The sequence below is a fragment of the Ascidiella aspersa genome, chromosome 8, assembly GCF_963924565.1.
Source record: "Ascidiella aspersa chromosome 8, kaAscAspe10.2, whole genome shotgun sequence".
Lineage (NCBI taxonomy): Eukaryota > Metazoa > Chordata > Ascidiacea > Phlebobranchia > Ascidiidae > Ascidiella > Ascidiella aspersa.
The window spans coordinates 6,214,786-6,236,011 of record NC_139454.1 but is presented as its reverse complement, the minus strand read 5'-3'; the positions used below and the strand labels follow the sequence as shown (position 1 = coordinate 6,236,011).

The 21,226-nt window shown below is 33.6% G+C and overlaps 1 protein-coding gene across 1 annotated transcript in view; it reads left to right on the top strand.

The window, feature by feature from the left end:
* The first annotated feature begins 7,540 nt into the window (after positions 1–7,540).
* LOC146135521 (uncharacterized) overlaps positions 7,541–21,226 on the top strand; it is a 32,376-nt gene continuing 18,690 nt past the window's right edge. The window contains exons 1-11 of the mRNA XM_083395904.1: positions 7,541–7,891; positions 8,320–8,399; positions 9,618–9,773; positions 10,936–11,144; positions 11,384–11,524; positions 11,740–11,956; positions 13,637–14,497; positions 15,766–15,857; positions 16,645–16,736; positions 17,310–17,431; positions 19,465–19,652. Coding sequence (XP_083252030.1) covers positions 7,686–7,891; positions 8,320–8,399; positions 9,618–9,773; positions 10,936–11,144; positions 11,384–11,524; positions 11,740–11,956; positions 13,637–14,497; positions 15,766–15,857; positions 16,645–16,736; positions 17,310–17,431; positions 19,465–19,652 — 2,364 coding nt within the window. The 5' untranslated portion in view covers positions 7,541–7,685. The remainder of the gene's footprint in view (positions 7,892–8,319; positions 8,400–9,617; positions 9,774–10,935; positions 11,145–11,383; positions 11,525–11,739; positions 11,957–13,636; positions 14,498–15,765; positions 15,858–16,644; positions 16,737–17,309; positions 17,432–19,464; positions 19,653–21,226) is intronic.

The window sequence follows — 21,226 nt, the reverse complement described above, 5'->3', positions numbered from 1 at the left end:
GAAATTTTGTCAAATCAAAGCTAAATTTATCGCATGTAGCCTATTCCCAGGATATATCTATAGAATGCGATATACAATTATTATAGCTTTATTAGACAGTTATAATCTGTAATATTGCATACTTTTATTTCAACTGTAAATGAACCTAAATAACAAGACAGTAACTACTGGGCCTACCATTGCCTTTTGGTGGGACTGTAAACAGTGAAATATCCAACTACCGTCCATGCCTTAATAAAGAAATAGTATGGTTGTATGCGCACATTGAAAGAACTCTAGTGGAAATTGCAAGATATAGCATCAGTGGAGATTCACAGGTGAAACATTTCACCCTTTTACAGAATACGATAAAAGTTAATATATAACATATAGAAATTTCTCTCTTGTAATATTCTGCGCACGATTTTGCCTCGCACCATGATTTAGTTTTGTATCCAAACTCAACCGAAGTAATAAAATGCTTTCAAATAATCGTATTATTATTCGTTGACGCAATTGAATATGATATAACATAGTGACCTTTTATGGCTTACAACACCCTCAAACATATTTAATAGATTTTCAGCACCCCGACTGGAATTCTCGTTGAGTATTTTACTAAATTGTCACTATAAATGGAACTGGAACAACACAATCAACTTAAAATATGTAGGAAACTGTTATTTTATTTTATGATCTCTAATCGTACACATATAGTTGTAGCAAGAAGCGTAGGCTACCAACTGAGCAAAAATCAGATTCTTAAAAATCTAAATAACTATCGGCACCCTTGAGCATTAGAAATGGCACACCAGGGCGCCGCGATACCCCGGTTGAAACCACTGGTCTAACACTTCTTCCTGCGACAAATAGGTGCTGGACAGTTCGTCGCATATCGACAAAAAGAGAAAGTCAATGTTGTCGTCATGCACAACTATAGCCTACGACTGTAACGCTCTGCCTCAACAAACTTTTGCAAAGTCGTGGCGAGGAAAATGTTTGATAACCACTGCTCTACACGAATATCTTCCGTCTATTTATTTTGGCTAAACAATCGGGCAAGCATGCTTTCCTCTAAATTTAATACATTTTCTGCAGTTTTACTTGCAAAAATTTATGTTTCCTGCTTGACGAATTTTTAGGTCGTAAAATAAACAAAAACAGAATAAGACAGCCTCTTTGTTTTGCTTATATAGATCGGGGTCCTTATATAGATCGGTGGACCGGGATGCCGTTTTTTAAACGCGCAAAAAGGTTCGAAATTTTAAACACATAATTAAGAAAGCTTTTTCTTTTAGATGCCCTTTTTCCGTTTTATTTTATTAAATATTTATAAATATTTAAATTTAATAAAATTATGGTACGAATTTGCTTGAAAATTCCGAAAATACCTAAAGTTGACTTTTTGAAAAATGGAGATCGGTTATTTGTTTTTTATGACATCGTTATCATTATCGTGCTTTCCAGAAAGAAAAGGATGGGAACCACTGGTAGCCTATAAATATTTAAATTACCGCACTTCCAGTTGTTATAGTTGTTTTGATTATCACGCCTGCAATTTATTTACAGTCTTCAAATCCTGGTGTAATGACGGCAAATTTACATAGTAGGCCTACACACAAGTAGCAAAAAAGCAAGTAGCAATTTTGCCGCGCCGTGCCGCATACCGCGCGGGGCATATCAAAGTTTTCTTTTTCGTTAATTGAATGGAAATAAAAGTAGTTTACACATAATTGTCTCATCCTTAAAACGTAAGCTGCTGTCCGTACTTTGAACCATCTTTCTAGGTGTTTGTAGTTTTTTTTTAAGTGTTGGAAATAGTGATAACATTTTGCGGGCAGCGCAGCTTAAGATTTCGAAAATAATTTGCGTTGCAGTCCAGCTTGCGAACAACTTATTAACGTGCGATGCGGGCAGCGAACACAAATTTTATATTCCAACATCTCTACAAAGTAGGCCTTCTTTAAGGTTTGCAAATCTGACGACAAACCGACTTAAATTTTTAATTAAATTTGCGTATTTAAAGATTTGTTAAATAGTATTATCACGGAAATAAAATTTTGTATTCTCATGATTGTCTTTAATTAAAATAAAACGAGTATGTTAAAGGATTTACCCTTTTGAAAAAATATTAAAACCAAACCAAAAATTTTAATTATGGTAATCGCGAACTTAAAAATAAAATAATTTTTTCTTAAAATGGTTTTGTTTGTGGTAACCAGCTATGGAATGTGAGCGAAGATATATTGTTATTTATTCAGCGAGCAGAAACCACCAGACCAAGGCTTTTTAGACCTGCACGAACTTGGCGCGCTGGAATAGGTTTTGGGCAATATCTCCGAAAGTTGTGACGATACAGAGTTGAAATTTTCGTGCAGGTGCTTTTTAGGGACCATGGTAAATGATTTAAACGGAAATACGTTAGCTAGATTTTATACGGTAAAAATAGTGGAATGAAAAGACGAGATAAACGATAAAGCTAGACTCCCTGTAAAATTGGGCGCTCTTTCACTTATGTACGTGAAAAGTTTAGCGTTTTGCGGGTTAGCGTTTGGGTGAGGGTGGGTCAAGTAATATTATGTTCATTATTAATAATAACTTGACCCACCCTCAACCAAACGCTAACCCGCACCCTAACCCAAACAATAAGCGTTGTGGTAAGCGGCATTTAAAGAAAGTTTTTTTTGTTAATTTTCACGTACATAAGAGCGCCAAATATTGTGCTTGACTTTAATACTTGTTTCAACGCTGTGGTATAATCCTACTTTTGTACAGTGACCGTCACTGACAAAAGGTACAGTACCAAAACGTTATCAAAATTGTAATTGTAGGGAAGAAATAAATGTGGGCGAATAAATATAATACTAATACTAATATTATTACTTAACCCACTCTAACCCCAAATGCTAACCCACGCGCTATCAGCCTTAGCCAAATAATTTTAGCATTGCTAGAAACCCTCGGGCAAAAAAAAATTATGTCAACCTGAGTTTGGCCATATTCACCAGCAGCACAGTATTTAAATAATGATTATTGGGTTACGTTGCAGGTTACGTTTTGGTTTGGGTCAAGTACTATTATATTTATTCTTTTAGTTTGCAGTAGATGACTGGTTTCATCACTGTTTTCGACAAAAACAGCATAAATTAGTCATTTAAGCTTTGTTTCGTAGGTTTTCAACAAGCTATGTCAAATTGGTGTTGCAGTCGGATGAAATCTGATTTTTTAAGTGCAAAACTGCATGTAGTTATATGTGTATTTAAAAAAGTTCTAGCATTATTTGATTTTAATTGAATTCATTGATTCATACCTATGATGTTATTGATTTATTAGAAATTGAAATGTTATAGATAAGCCAACTTCTAATTTTATATTAAAGCCAGTGTCTCTAAATAAGAAGGTAATTTAAGAATTATACAACAATTAATAAAATATAATATATTTGTAAACCTTAAAAGGAGTGTTTTGAGGCTTTGAGTTTGTTGTTGCTGAATACGTAATGCTTTAATACCTCTAGGACCTTATGAATGTTTTGTTTATTCACCTTCTTAAAATTTGAGTTTATTTATGCCTTTTTTGTTGACTAGATTATCTAATAAGATCAACCATGAAAGTCTTGAAACTTGGTGTATAATTTAAAATTGAACGAATTTTTCAAATATAAAAAAAAATAATAAAAAAATACTTTGCCCCAGACTGGCAGAATCTTGCCAGCCTTCTGGTAACAAGCATTTTTGGCGTAAATTCTTCGGTTTTTTGGTCGTGCCCCAAAACTTAAATGATGTGTCTGTCAAAGGAATGTATGAACCTTGCCATGTTTAGGCGATAAACAAGATTATTAAGAAGTAAGTGAATGATCAAAAAGATGCACCGAAGGCGCAAAATTTTTTGTGTCACAAAGAAATATGCTGAACTACAGCCTGGGGGACCGGGGCGCAGAATTATTCCTACATATTCAGCATTTTTTAAAAATATTGATTGAATATGTGTAGTTCACGTTTGTTTGGAAAATCGATCTTTCAAAAAAAAAATTAAAATTAAAATTTTCTTTGGTTTTCTGTCTGATTCTTCGGCCGACATAGTCGCCAAGTCGTCAGCTTTCTGCCATACTGCTTTGCCCTAGCTTCTTAAATTTGGTCTTACCCTTGTATATAAGTTTGACTGAAAACAGAACGTTTCTTAACTCTAATTGCTATATAACATCATCTCTGAATCATTTCATGCCGATTTCGGTACTAGAAATTTATTTAGGCTTTTGCTTTTAAAACGTTCAACAACCTTAGATTTAGAAGCAATAAAAAAAACTAACCCTTTTCTAGCAATTAAACTACAATACATGCTTGATTTATCAACCTTGCATTTACCAGGAATCCTCATTGATGATTGTGTGTATGCTTTCAAAAATAATGGTATGCTTACAAATATTAATTCTATTGGTAAAAAGTTTTAGAAGATTTTAGGTAAAAAATTAACTTTGGTCCATTAATTGACAGCACCTTATTTATATATATATATATATATATATATATCAAGTTGTTTATTTCTGTCTGTTTGTTAAAAAAGGATAGGCAAGGCTTACATATTTTGTCTTACGTACTCCCTATTTAATTTTAAATTCAGTAGTTGAGCAACAAGAGTCATGTGGTCATTTTATATATTTAAAACCAATTAAACATGTGCAGAATATAACATTGGTAAAACAAGATAAAATTGGTTATAATTATAGAGAGAGAGTTATATTGTTGTAGCTATATGGTTTTGTGTCGAAAGGATATTTTACCTTTAATAAAACTGAACCCAATTTTGTTGCACAAGACACACATATAAGTAACTCGCCATTTGTTTAGTCAGATTTATTTCTAATGTTTAGCTTACAGGTGACCACTAAAATTTTAAGAAAACTGCCAACTCTTTGCTGTAGTTATAGAAGTAGGCAAAATTTTGTGAAAAGGTTGGATATTTTGAGACACTTTTCAGTCTCTTAAAGTTTGGTGGACCAAGGTTACACTTGTATATAGTTTCTGTTGAATGTTGAGTGCCGTGCACATTTTAAACAAAAAAAGTAACACACATTGTAGATCCTTCCAATCAGTTTTCGTCCATATCTTTGTTTTATAGTGTACAGTATATATTGTGTGTTTACTGTCATGAGAAATCGCTACATAGTAAGTAGTAGTAATACAAGACTTAATCTATTTTTACAAAGGCTAGTACCAGTAGTAAACTTTACTAGAAAATAAATATTGTCGATTGTATAAATTCAATTTTTGGGCTCTCCTATATTTAATTTAAGGAATTTTCTTTTTAAAAACATACATTTAGTTGTGTGTAATTTAAGTAAAGCACACTTAATAATATAATGAATATAATGTCATCATAATTTGGCCGAGTTACTGTTTTGATGAAGGTATATTTTCAGCTTGGGTAGAACTTGTTCAGCTTGTTATAATTGCTGTTTTTAATTCGCTTACAGTGTTTTAGACTGGTATGAATCCAAAGCAGGGTCTTTATGTAATAGTACTCAAATATCTATAAATAATCTAATGAGAAATATAAAGAGTGATGACCTGTTATGTTATGTTGTCCAATCTGCTATTCAGACAAGGGCATTTATATATTTCTGAAACACAACTAAGTTGTAGTAGACAAAATAAAAATATGTCCAATTAAAACCAATTTGTTATTGTTTTTTTATCACCAAGCAATCAGTTAATGAAATACCCCTAAAAAGTCATTTCTTAACAGAAATCTTTTGCAAATATTTTAATTTAGAGAAGTTTGAAAACACATAAAGTAGATTTGCCCAGACTAAAACGGACATTGCATGGTTCCTGGCCTGTCCTTTGTTTGTATTGTTTCCTGTCGTTCAGCAATTTGCTGTTGTGATACATTTCCAATCCAACACACATTGGTATTAAAGTATTTAGCAAAGGAATATATATTACTAAGCTAGAGGTGTTTTAAACGATATTTTGTCTGTCATAAAACATTATATAGTTTTGCCGTGGCTTGGCCTATGATTTTAGCCTCAATGTCTAAAACGTTTTAAGAAATATGTCCTTAAAACCCAGCAAGGCCATCTACCCTTGATAAATTATTATATCATATCCACCTCAGAAAGACTGACGATTAAAGAAAATTGTTTTTGCTTGTCACTGTGGCAACATGCACCATCAGTCATGGTAGCCAGATTATGTAGCACGGGCACACAGTAGCAACAGCAGCCGCGTTGCACGTAACTCAACCTATTTCCTGTATATTACCGGATATCAGCGTCGTCCCAAGCACAGAGCAACAACGTAACACCACATTCGGCACACACGACTCAGCACTTGCACACAGCATGCGACGACACTGCTTTTGCTGGGCGTGGGTCAGAGGAAGCGTGTTGTAATTGTTCACCAACAGTTCATTGAGCTTTATTTTGGGTGCGCCACTCGTCTAATTTGACACGGTTCTCGCCATTCTGAGGTTTTGTGGCTCTGTGCTAATATGCAGCTCGACTTTCCGGTTAAAATGTGCGCCCTTTTCAGCTTATTGCTTGTTGGGAAATATTTGTACTGCAAAGCATGGTTTACTTGTGTTAGTTTTATGTCAGTCTAAGATATCTGTGACAGAACTGCTGAAATATATCAATAATTTCTTTGGATTGTGGGCATCTTTTTTTGACCATAAGAGTTATGTAGTTGGTCCAGAATTAACATTTTGTATACTTTGTGCTCATTTTACATTATGATTGATAAATGTCTCTTAGAAAATATTGTTTGGATTCTTTGTGGTCTTTGCAATATGGTATACACACCCAGTCACTCAGGAGGAATTATGTCGTACAAGCAGCATAACATAGAACAAATACTCCTTGTTAACTGATAAGCTATCAAGCAGCAATCTTCCATGTTACTGATTTACAGACTCTTGCAAGGAATTTATTTTCTCTTTTCAGGTTCAGTTTATTGACCTGTCCAAAGATTTGATTGATGGATGTTATAATCCTAAAAGACAGTTTCTAGCTATAGCTTGTTTTGTCAGCAGTCTAAATGTTTTTCTAGCAAAAAGTTTGATACTTTAAAAATTTAGAAGGTTGATGATTTCAGTTTTTTCTCTATGTTAGATATTTTAAATTTAGGTTTAATGAGTTTTAGTTTAACTGCTGTTTTGTTTTTTGCATGTATGTTGTGTGTGTATAATATATATGTATTTGTGCTTAATGTGAATATGTTAGGTTGTAATTAATTAAAAAAACAGCTCATCTGGTAATTAGATTTCTTTCCAAACGTTTTGGCCACTTATTGTTCACCTTCAGATTTAATTATCGGGGAAGCTTTTTATTGATTTTTATGATTATGCACAGTAGTAGCGGTTTATATTTTAGGTATTAACTTTAGATTATTTAGCTAAAACATAAGAATAGTTGTATATATATATATACATATATACTATTTCATTTGAAGAGTTGAAGTGGAAAATATAGCTTTAACATCTACCTGTTTTTTTTTTTATTTTTTTTACTTTTAATTCACAGTTTGTTTTTACTTTGCAGAACACGAATACCTTTAATTGGTAGGTGTGGTTTGTCACAGGAGGTGTATTTTGTTTGTAGAAATCCAGGCGCTAGGCTCTGTTTTAATGCTGTGAAGACACTCACATGGATATTATATCAGTGGCGCCAAATCACTCTTTTGGATATTGGCGGGCGTGCTTTAAGTATGAGTAAAAGCGGCCCGAATCCGGATGATTTCTCGAGCAAAGAAAAACCAGTGATACTAAGAATAAACCGACTGAACAGCGCAGGTGCCGAGCAGCTACACAGCCTCCAGAAATTGTCGGAAAGACACACTCCCTCAGCCACTGTACCCCTGTCCAAATCGGCCAGCAAATCGGCAGACAGCTTGGATAGTGGCATATATTCAAGGTAATGCAGTGTTTTTCTTCTTTTGGTTACAAACAATTTTTTTGTACAAATATGTTAAAACTGTGTAATAATTAATCAAATTGAACTACCCCATATGTAGCCATGTTTTTGACTGTTCCTTAATATGTAGCCATGTTTTTGACTGTTCATAATATTTTGAAATTATGTTAAATGGAAGGCAAAGAATATAAACTCTATAAATTTTGCCATTGGGTGGGCACACTTGTAAAACCAAACATTCTGTGATGAAAAACATTGTGAGTCCAAAATGAGTGACTTTCATAACAAAATCAGTGTCCTTAACCCTACTATTTAGCCAAAGCAGCTGGTGTTCTACATTCGATGTGTAAGTCGCAACTTTTCTCCACTTTTGTACTAAGGTTTATCAAGTTTTTGCGTGCCAAAAAATAATTATTTCGCATTTATAGGCAGAAATCTTGTGATTCAATGGACAGCTTGGATAGCAATGACAGTGGCACCAATGGAGAGCAATCGGGTTTACAAAAGAGTAAGTTAACACTTTACCGAAAATAAAAATTTTTTGGACACTTTGTTTTTGTCCCAATGATTTTTTGTTTTTTTACTCCAGTCAATTTTTTGTGGATAACTTTTGGCAGGTGAGAAAATGAAGTGAAGTTTGTGCAACTGTTAAGACCCACGTTTCTCTTGTAAAAAAAGCTGTTTCTCTTGCAATTTTGTTTAGTGCTAAAAATGTACAAATTGTATAATACTTGAGGCAAATTCATACGAGAAAAGAACATAGACATTCAAGAATTTTAAAAATTATAAGAAATAAATTATTATAAGTTTTAAAATGTAACAAAAAATGACTTTTTAATAACTGTATAGACATGATATTTATCGATGTATTTGTATGCCTTACCTTTATTGACATTCTTAAAAAAAGTTTTGATTGCTAGACTACATTTGTTTTTAATTTTAGTCCAGTAAAAATGTAAATGATAGTATGTAGTAGTGACCATCTGTTATTCTTGAGACATTTTAGAAAGTTGAACTCATGTTTGTTTACACGAAAATGGTTTAAAAATAGTTAAGCTCATTTTTCACATACAGAAAAAACAGTTGGCATTGGAATTTTGTAAAATCGGAACATTAAAATGTTTGTTTGCTTATTTAATGTGAAAAAGTGCCTAAATTTTTGTTTATTTTGATTTGTCATTATTAGGGCGATTATTTTTGACTTAAAAAATAGGAAATTTTGACCTAAAAAATTAAAATTTGGACAAATTTGGACCTAAAAATAATTTATTTTGACAAAATTTTGACATGTTAGAAATGCATTTTAAATAACCTAAGCTCCGTTAATCACACATTTTTATACCCTATATTGCTCTAATAAAGATATAATATGGTTAAAATGGCTTTAAACATAAATCAAAACTAAATTTTTTTGATAAAATTGAACGATAAATTTTAAAACAACTGAACGACAAATTTTAAAAAGCTGACTATATATATTTTTTTAATTTTGTCAACGATTTATGCGCATTTTTATTTAATTGAAAAAATTTTGGACAATTTTTGACCTAATGTGTAAATTTTGACAAAATTTTGACTTTTTTTGACAAGTCAAAATATAATTGCCCTAGTCATTATTAGTACTAACCTTGCTCATGTTTAGAAGAAAAAAAACATAAAATGTGACGAAAAGCTCTTGATTTGTAATACTTGTTTTGATATTAGTCTTTGTTTCTAACAATTTTAGGTGGCCTCTATCCTACCCCAACCGATGAGGCAATTACTGCCACAATGCCATTCCAGTATGAGGACTACCTAAGGGAGTGTCAGGATATTCGTCAGAGCATCATCATTACTTCAAACGACCAAGAAAAGCTTCCTGTATCTAGGACTGATTCTGGAGGTATATTATTAAAATAAAATATGTATTTTAATATGTTAGACTAGCGGAACCAAACTGGGGTCCGCTGACGAACTAGGGTCTGTACAACAGTTTCAGAGGGGCCGCAATGAAAATTAGTCTTTAATTTTTTAAACATCGGGCATTAGCGAATGTTTTTAAACATCGGTCGTCTGATCATTCTTAGTCTTTATTTATGCTTTATTATTTAATAATATAGCATGTTTTATAATGTCTTCTGTGACATTAAAAAGCATATTTTATGCTGTACTACCTGCTATTCAGCGAATCGTTCATATTAGTTAAAAAGTTGTTACATTAGAAAGACTTCACTAGTGTACTACAAAAGTCATGGGTCAACTGACCCTTGAAATTTTATAGATTCGCAAAATATAAAAGTATTCCAAAGGGTCCGCCAGGCAAAATTTTTAGAAAAGTTGGGGAACCGCTGTGTTGAACAGTAGCTTTATGCTGGTCGTGAAGTGAAGTTTGTAAATTTGTATACATTAATTAGGGTTTATTTTGAAATAAAATTTGTACACATCAGACTGACAAGTGTCTGTGGGTTTAATTCAAAAAATATATATACCTCAAATGAGCCAGAATCTCCGTTTAAAATCCCAACACCCCGAAAAGCTTTTTCTAGTTGTTCAAAGTGACATTGATTAAAATTATATTTTTGTTACACAAAATTACATATATATAGCATTTAAAATTGGTAATATCCACACAGCTACCTTGTTAAATTTATGTAAACTGATTAAGAGTATATATATTTGTAGATATTATTATTGTTGAATGAAACTTAGGGTATATTTTGCTAGGAGTATTAAAATTTGTTTCATATACCAAAAAATGTTTCTTTCTTTGGCATAGTTTATTACATTTTTAATACAAACATTTTTTTAGTTTGTAAGTAGAAGAAGCCTGTTGTGAGGTAACTTTAGTGCATTTAAATATTTAGCTAGCTGGCGTTGGTGGCTCCTTAGCAATAGATTGAAAACAATAAACTGCGAATATTTCAAAAACCTAATATGCTATAAAAAAGAATGAGAGAATTTTCAGAATCAGCGCCAAAAACATGTTAAGAATCAAGCTATCACATATCCGTTTAAAATTTGCTGTTGACCAGTTTTATTAATCAATTCTATTTTACCATTCCCAGATGACCAAGATGAAGACAGTGAAGGCGATTGGTTACGAATGGCCGGGCTCTCCGACCTGGTTGTTCCACAGACCAGCAGTGGACCAGTTGGCATGGTGTCGTCACGAGTGTCCTCCGACAGCCTGTCATCGATGACTGTCCTCTCAACCCTTACCCGACCGCAAAGGGAAGCGGTTTTAAGAAGGATAACTTCCTTTAATCGAGCGCAGGTTGTGATAACTCGCTGATTGAAAATTTTTTGTTCAACTTGGTGTGTTATGCTGTCCACTAATGTTTTTCAGTTTAAAACATGTAGTTGCATATTTGATTGGTTGTACAACGCAATCCACATAATTTTATCTCAGGTTTGACTGTGTGCCGTGTCATCCTACTAACACACTTTGTTCCTCAATTACTTTATTACACAGAACGATATTAACACGTTGTGAAAACTATGATTTTTATGCAGAAAAGCAAAAAACGGCCAAAGCCAACCATAAGTGCAATTTTTCCAACTTGCGAAATCGAGTCGCCGAAATCGGGCTCACCCAAATCTCTTTCGCAAGAAAATTCCCCAACTTTTCCCTCGAAAGACTCACTGAGCAGAAAGGTTTGAGTTCATAAATGATTGCTGTGAAAATTAATTTGTTAACACTGTTATTATCTTGATGGAAATGCGACTCATGATTTTTTAGTTTTCGTGAAAAACTGTGTTTTCTGCAAAAAGCTTTTTTATTTTTTCCCTAAAACATATTAAGGTAAAAAAAAGCAGTTGAATTTTGGTAAAGCTGTTTTTATTGCATTTTTAAAAATAAATGTTCATAGCATGATGAACTGACAGCAAAGTCAACAAGTCTTCCGAGGGACGTTTCCGGCTTCGGTGATGGTTACACACGCCGCTACTCAGAAACACCTCGACCACGATCGAACCATGGGGATGTGGCAGTTAACCAGGCACCGTCCAATACCTCCGAAAGCAAGGATTATCGTTACAAGCACAAGAAAAGCGTAGAGTCCATTGTGGCCACCGAAACGTCAGGAGGTAAGGATTTCTTTATTTTCTCAGTGCTAGCTCGAGTTCTGTTTTGTTCTCAGACTTGATTAATGAACTTAGACTTAACCATCAGTTAAACAGTGGTTTGTATTGGAATACATGCACAGTGTGTATAGGTGACCTGTTTTCTATGTGATCTATAAAAGGGTGTAAAGCTGTTTGTTGTGATCTACTGGACCTTAAGCCCAGAATTTTCTGTAACTTGCTTCTTAGTCGCACAAGTTTTGTCCAAGCCACACACAACTGAATGCATAACTTTTCCACTTAGCACTTTTATGATTGCTTAGACAACAATCATGCGTTGCTTTTCTCAACTCAACTGGCGTCCTGGTCAATTAGCATTTAGTATGAAATTTGATTCGCAGAAAAACTGATAATACACGTTCAACTAACACACTAAGTTGACACAAAAGTCTTTAAATACAATTATTTGCGCTTGAAAAAATGGTTTTAAATTTTGTTTTTGTCATAAAAATTTTTAATGCCAGGGTTGATAAAAAACAAAAATTGCACTCATGAAACTACTGTGCCAAGATTGTTGGCATGCTTCAACAAATGTATGTTCTACTAATTGTTTGACTAATATTATAACTTGCCATTCTATGTTGCTGTGTTGTTATAGTTATTGTATGGTTATCCTTCAATTCTTTCTGTTGTCTTTACCTTACCATCTATCTGGACGATTTTCAAAGTAATTAGCCTTTTAATGCTTTGGGTTTAACATAATTTGTCCCAGATAATCAAATTGAGTCTATTGGGTCTGATTACCACAATTATTTTTGTTAAATGACATTATCGGGTGTTAATCGATACGTGCCCATAGCATTTGCAATATTGTAACCCTGCTATCAGCTTTGAGAAAATTTGCTTATTCAGTTCATGTGTTATCGAAATTTGCAAAAGATAACCCTTACATGGAAATTTGATTATGATAAAACTTATAGGTTTCATTGAAAATACTAAAGAATGTTATCTTGAATGAGCTATCGACCAAATTAACGTAGCAACTTATTTATTTATTTGGGTTCAAGACAGTGCAAAATTGTTTTTATTCTAAGACTCAAAGAATTTAATTATTACTTAAAATTCGCTATACTTAAATAGTTTATTTCAGGAAAAAGTTCTGCTTGTAAATAATGCTAAATAATTTCTTTGTGGCATGCCATGGTTTATTTGATACTTCATCATTTTGCAATTACTTTATTTTCGATAGTTTTGACAAAGCGCATTGTGCATCTTATTTTTGGAGTGACTGCAAAATCGAAGAGTAATTTGTTGCCAAAAATAATGCCTGGTTTTCAGACGAGCATTGAATGGCTTGATTGCATTACAAAATAAGGGGTAGCCATAATATATATTTAAGAGATAATTTATATTTTTGTAAAGTTAGTTTTGAAAACAAACCACAAACCTGTGTATATCATAGGTTTTTTTCCCCCAAGTTTTGTAAAAAGCTGTGCGAAATATTTGGGTTATTATAAACTTTATCACAGCACAACTTAATATATTATATTTAGGTACTATTATACCTAAATTGGCTGTTGATTTTGTAATGCAATAGATTTTCAAAAAAGCCAAAGCGCCTGAGGGCTTAGCTAACTGCTGAAAAGATTTCCTTTTTTGGTGATTTTTTCTTGTTTTGATTTTTCACGTTGCCGTCTTTCTTAGCATCTGACGTAGCAAGCTCAAAAGCATCGGATTCCTTCTATGGTGGTAATGTGCCTGGTTATGTTTTTACCTCATGCATGTCGTCCGATAACTCGACCGACCGGCCGTCTCAAAGTTACGTGTCGTCGTCTTTGCCTGATTTGCGCCCAACAGATGATCCCGATGCCGCCAAACAGACACTTAGGAATAAGTTAACCCAAGTTTTTGTGAAAAAAACACCATCAAAACGATCGGCTGACAGAAATAAAAAAGCACTGAGCGATATTCCATCTTCTGCCTTGCTGTCAAAACCAGAAAACACATCCAGACATAGCTTGACTTCGGAAAATCACCACCAAAATGCAACCCAAACTGCAGTCCCCACATCGGCAAATAGTGTGTTTTCCTTCGTGTTGTCACCAACGCAGAACGACAATCAAAACTCAAAGGACAGGTCGTCACGGCACTCTGCCCCTCCGACCACGATTGATAAGATTTTGGTGGAAGGCAACACCAACCCAACTTCTCCAGGTCGCAGTCGCTTTAGACTCTCGCCACATTTTTCTTTTGCCAAGCGTCGGTCGCCAAATTCGTCCCCTTCCAAGCGTAGAAGTGCCGAAGGGCCAGCTGATGCGTCAAACCTTGCAAGTAAACGCGACAGCAAACCTTCCCCGTTGCATAAAGTAACTGAAATGACGTTGTCCAGTTTGGGCTCGCCAAGTCGCACAGGATCTTACCAACTGCAGACGTCGCCGACCAGAAAATCCAAACGAAAGTCAATCCGTCGAGCAAAGTCACTTAAAATTTCCGATTCTCGAGCAGTTAGTCTTGTGTCTGTAAGGTCAACGCCAGATGCAGATTTTTCGGCGAATACTGAACCATGTCCGTTTCATTCAGATTAGTTAATTTTTATTTGTTTTATCACCTCATTTTCCCCCTAGCACTTCACTTTTCATCACACAAATTCTTGCACAAACAACTAACAAATTTGCCACATCTATTGTAATTCATCTCAAAGTATGTTTGTGTTTTAATTAAGTGCACGGCATAAAAATAGTGACTCTCACAATTCATTCATTCAAGAAAAAAATATGTAGTTTTTACGATTTAAGAGAGACCCTTTTGGTCCAATTGGTTAATGTTTGACATTAGAAATGAGGTTAAATTAAAACTTTTGGTGTTATTGAAAATTAGTGTCAACAAACAAACAATAAACCTTATTTAGAACAATTTTTTTTTAAATGAACATACCAAACTGTATGTAAATCCAAATTCATTTTTTTAATTAAAACCAAACCAATTTTTTAGAGCTTGAAATCAGTAAATGTTCTCTACTTTTATAGGGCAGAGATTCATAAAATTTGTCTTCATAAAATTGATAATAACCTAACCGTGATATGTGTGCATACATTATGGTTTTCACTTTACTTGCATCAAAAAATAATTTGATGGATTTGAATGCAGTTCATGATTTTACTTTGAAGAAATTATAAATGGAACTTTTTATTACTAGGCTCTCGAATTGTTGTTAATATTTTCTGCTAAGAATGTTTAAAATTGAACAATTTAAAGCATATTTCTGAACAGTTTTCATGGGAGATAGTTTTGCATGTCTATTTGCAAATTGGATGTGCAGTGGTTTTTTGAGACTTGAAATGTTAAACGTGTGAAGACAGTAACTAATTGCACCATCATTTTTGTTTCAAGAAAACACTACATTTTTGAAAGGCATATTCACTTTTACTTACATTTCTATTTTCAGTAGTTAAAGCATGTTCAACATGCTGTTTTTGTTTGTTTTCAATAACATATTGTAATTTTTAACCACAAACAGAAATTTTAAGCCTAACTAATAAATTCATTCAGTTTAAGTCCTTCTAAAGTTTAATTTTCAAACTGAAACAAACAACTCTTTGTGTTGTTAAAATAACATATATATTTGTGATGTTAAAATAACATTTTTTTATAAAAGAAATCAATTAGCAATTATTTTTAACTTTTTTTGTATGTTACAACAACCACTTCTGTTATTCAATTTACACGTAGTTCTATTGAACAAGCACTATTTTTTTCCTTGATTTATTTTGATGTAGCTCATCACTACTTTGTATTAATAGCGTGATAACAAATTTTCCACTGGTTGTTTTTAGGCATAGAAACACTCAGCATTCATTCGAAGAGCGGAGATGACCCCTGCGGTTGGGGAAGTGCAAGAGATGATTTGCAAGATGACCCCAACAAGGTAAACTAAAGCACGGTGACACTAAACAAGTACTTATCAACCCTTTCTGCTCTACAGCACCATTCAGAAATAATTATAAGATTGCCCCATGCCTACTAACATTTTTGCTAATTGGTTTACAGCAATGTCAAAAAAAGTGAATCAAAACAAAAAACTCAAGAAATGATGAACAGTATTATTTGTTAAATTGTATTCCAATTGCACACTAAAAGTTTTAGTAACTGGCTCCACAATATAGGTAATATCAAAGTGTTTAAAAATCTCAAATATCTCCCCTTACCTTGAGCATTAGAAACCCCTGTTGAGCATTCGAACCCCCCCTCCCCCCTGTCAACAGCTGCAGTAAACTTACTTTTGTTGTTGCATATTGCCCGGCTAAATTTTGCTGTTTTGTATGCCCTTGTTTGTTTTTGTATGTCCTTGTTCTTTAATTTTTGGTACTTTGCCTAACTTTAACTGCAAATCTACATTTATGAATATTTTGCTAAAATACTTATAGTGGTACGCAAATAAAATTTATTAATGTATTTGTTTCAAAACATTTAAAATATATGGTTAAATGTAAAAAATATAAAAAACAACCATGTAAGACATTGCTCAGTTTTTTTGTTGTTGTTTGCTTATTGCAACAGATATTAGATTTGACTAAACAGCAACAGCAAAAATTTATGTGAATAGTATTACCAGGAAGAAAATGGATTATTTTTTTTGTTTTTTGTTGAATTTAAAAACTGTGTTTTTAACCAGCACCTTATGAATGTTCCCATTTACAATTTTTTTCTTTCAGGAAAAGTCGATGAGCTATACTGAAAAAGCTGACCAAGCAAATTTACCTAATTTCTCTCTCGTCAAAGACCGACTGGGAATTACTAAAATCAGGTCAATAAACTGAACTAGATTAATGTTTTGTCACAATCACAAAAAAGGATTTGCTATTTTGAGTATTCTGAGTGGCACAATAAATTAAAATGCATTTCTTCTTCATATTGGGATCCTTAGTGACATGTTTGTTTGTGTTTTTTTACATAATTTTTTTTAAATCCCTTTTGTATATAATATGTTTTTCATGATTTAAACAGAAAATTTCTACTTTTTAAGTAGAAATCAATAGTAAAACTGTCTTCCGGAAATGTTTTTTTTAAATAAATTTACCGACTTTTAAAAATGAACTACAAGAAATCTTTATCAGGGCAATGATATTGTAACTGGGGAAATATATATATTTTGCAGTCAAACAATAAAGAAAAACATAATGGAACCGGGTTTTTGAGATATGGAAAAAAAAAAAATATATATATTGCCTGGAAAAGAATTTTCCAATCCATACAATGCCTAGAAGCAGCTGTATATTCATTTTTAAATAGGGTTGTGAAGACTGTTTATTTTTTACTTGCACTCTCATGATCAAATTGGCTGGTAACCTAATATTTTGTGTGGTGTCAAAATTTTTAGCGACTTGTCCCCTGTGGATATGAGAAAAGTGCAGAGCCTTGCCCTAATTGAACTCACTGCCTTGTTTGACCTTCGAGGAATTGAACTGAAGAGACGAAAGGTCGGCAAGTCAAAAGTCAAAGGTAAGGAATGTGTTGAATACTGCTTCATTTATAATAGCTTCCGGTAGAACATTACTGGCCAAAATTTCCGGTAGAACATTACCTGGCAACAATATTTTTGTTATACTTTGTACAAAATAGTTTTGTTTTGTTTTTGCATTACATTATATATATATATATATAGTTTGTTAAATTGTTTTGAGCCTAACTAGGTATGCTGTATATATATATGGGTGATTTTTGTTTCTCATAATTTATATATGTTTTTTGGTCGTCATTAATGATCTGTGTCTTGTTTGGTGTTGTTTAACAAAGTGAAACTTTTCTCATTGCCAGAATTGTGTTTTATTTTGTAAAATTTGCAAGAAGGTCTGTGTTCAAAAATCCCAGTTGTTTCTTTTAGTTAGGCTTTGCTACTCTAAATACATAGATAGTATATTTTGGTATTTCTTAAAAAAAAAATTTTTAGCTAGCAAAACAAAGTACCCACCATTAAGCTGAATCGGAATACTTGTTTGGTAAAACTTTTAGCAAACTATTCATAATGCATTGCATTATACACAATATAGCGGCTGTTCAGGCATTTATTAACGATTGCAAGACATTCATTTCTACACCTTCGAACACCACAATGGCATCGTTAATACCGACATATTTAAACAAAGGAATCCAGCTCCAATATGAATTGCTTATAAAAATAGGGTGCTTGCGTGTTTGGATGTATATTATTTTATTTTGTGCTGTTTCAAAACCTTCAATAAGAGTTAGTTGTACGACGAAACGCCGACATGATTTCTTTCAAGTAACATTTCAAACGTCTATTGTGAGACAACATAAACGATAGATCTATATATATAAAGGACGTAATATCGTGCAAAATGGCGGAAATGATGGTGGGCGTGAAAATTGTTGGCTTGCTGCTTGCCGCAGGCTACCTGTTACATTTTCTGTTGCTTTATTCTGCAAACACCACATTTATTTTCCCAAGACCATAACGGCCCCGTGGGGCAATAGTTCACCGTATTGCGAAAACCGCAGATTCGATTACATTCGGAACGGCTGTGTGTTAGTTCCTGTCTTGGGGATTTATGAATATTCAAATGAGCTAAATAAATCGCGCATTACACAGTTTATTGTTGTGTGGTCATCTTCTGTTTGAAAATGGTGTTTTTCGCAGTTGGAAAAGCAAATATTTATGTTGAAGATATCAGTGCATTTTTGTTAATCGGTTGTTTCGTTATTTGGTGACTTTTTTACAACTTGTAAATTTTGAATTCACTAAATAAGTCGAGATGTTCAAAGAAGAATGTCGAATCTTTGGATTCGAATCCAATTCTGCCGTTAATTTCGGGTAATTGGAACCGATATAATTTAATGTTTTACCGCCGATGGTTGCGCCTAATTGTACATCCGCGAGTGGCAAGATTACATTTATAGTGCTTTCTTTAAATGTAGCCTTGTAGTGCAGAACGTGTAATGCGTGCGTAAAAACAACTGTTAAATGCACTGTAAAAACATGTTGAGTCTTATTTAAAAATAAATGTTAAATGCTGTGTAAAACACATGTTGAATGCTATTGAAAAACCTGTTAAATGATGTGTAAAAACGTTATTTAAAATTACCACCACCTTCTAAAATGACAAACAACTCAGCTCCCCTTTTGGTTAACAATCTCTGCGGTCGGAGTGAAAAAAAGAAAACAAATATCACTGACACACCAACTTGAGAATCACCCTTAACACAGGCCAACAAGTATATGTCTTATATACTGACCATAGGCGCCGAACTTTTTTTTAACCAGTACAAAATTGTTTAATATTAATCGCATGAATATCGTGACAGTTCTTAAAACACAGCTTTTGTGCTGTTGCACATTATGATAAACACAATTTTTTGCAGCGGCTTTAGGCTAAAAAAGTACCAAACAAAAATATTGGATCCATCTCTGCACATAACATACTGCGATGCCAAAATAACTTTTTTTTTGTCTTCTTCTGACTACTGAGTATTTCGTGTCACTTCCTCCTGACCGATTGACTCTGATCTCCCCGCAGAATCCGGTGTCTTCGGCCTTCCTCTCACTTTCCTCGTCGACTCCGACCAGAAGCGCTTGGGTGATCCTCTGCTCCGGGTGCCTCTCGTGCTCAAGGAGATCATCTCCTTCCTGGAGGAGAATGCGCTCCAAGACGAAGGCATCCTCCGAAAGTCCGGATCCGCCGCCCGCATCAAGCTGCTCAAACAGGTTCGATTTTTACTCATTCGTTGGGACACGACTTAAATTGATATTGTGAAAATCGTGCAAGATGTCGTTTAAAAAAAACACAAGTTAATATTTTTACCGAGATTTAGATTCAATTTATTTTTGTGGATATTTACAACCATTAAAAAACAAAATAACATAGAGAATAACACAAGGACAGCGAAAGGACCGTTCAGTGATCGAGTCGAGCTGCTCATCAAAGTAAATGAATTTTGTGACACTATTGAAGGTAACAATAAGTGGAAACAAAAAGCGCGTAGATAAGAATTTGCAGACTTTAACGGATTAAAATAAATTTTAAATGAAAGAGAAACGAAAAAGCAATGGAAAAGCTAGCAAAAACGATAGGATAAGAATGTACTACATAAGGGTTACGTAACTGCAGGTTTTTTTAGATCGTGAAGAGGTAGAATTCGGCGTTTTTCGGGGCTTGGTTTTTAAAATCGGTATAAGGTGTCATTTATAAACGACTGACAACAAAAACGTAGAAAGTTGCTACCTGACTTTTTATCTTGTGAAAATCTTGTAAGATGTCGTTGAAAAAAATAACGATTTTTTTATTATTTGTGTTTTTTTGACACTAAACATTTTCACCCAAGGAAAGGTAGGATTAGACGTTTTTCGGGGTGTTGTTTTTAAAACCCGATATAAGATGACATTTCTGAACGCCTGACAACAACAAAAAATTTAAACCGTTTTTTTATCTTTTTAATTAACATTCAAGTAAAAGTTAAACAAATGAATAAACCTCTGGTTGTATTTTTTTGTTATTTGACCGCAGATCGTAAGTTTTCTTAAAGGTGTTCAGAAATTAAAAAAAAAAAAAGGTGTTCAGAAATTAAAAAAAAAAATCAGTGAGTAATCAAGGGGAACTTATCTGAAGCCTAATCGGATTTAGTTTCCGTAATATTTTCGCTTTCCCGATATTGCCTTTTCCTGGCGAAAATTAGCAAGATCAGCGATGTCAAAAAAGAACACGACGGCGAAACCTTTTGGTTTTGGTTAAAATAACTTATAGGAAATTCCTAATTTGATGTGTTTTGCAATGTGGTTCTTTCATTCTTCGGATCAGAATAAAATCGCTTGGAGCAAATTAGAAAAAGATTAGGCGCTTACTTCCTTCTAATCTTTCACAATACATTTTTGATTGCATTTAGCCGATTTTAGCTGCCCATCTGGTTAAGTGATAAGGTTGGCTTACCCTTTGCCTTGATAGTAATGATTCAAGAAGATTTGTTCAGAATATTTTAAGCTAAAAAAACACGCTGCTCGATTCAATTGAACCACCAGCCTAATTAAGATCCGGGTCCGGAGCTGTATGATTGATAAATCGTTCCGAATGTTACCTAAATATTTAACTCGTTTCATAGTTCGCGCTGCTGGCCAGATTACCGAAAGAGTCCTTTTGTTTTGTACTTGTAGCCACTAAAAAAACAAAAAAACAGAGAAAATGTTCTTTGTGGAGTTTATTTGTTGAAATTTTTAGTTAGACGTACAATAGGAATATAAAGCACATAAGTATGTTCTTTATAAGTATGTTATTTGTGGAGTATATT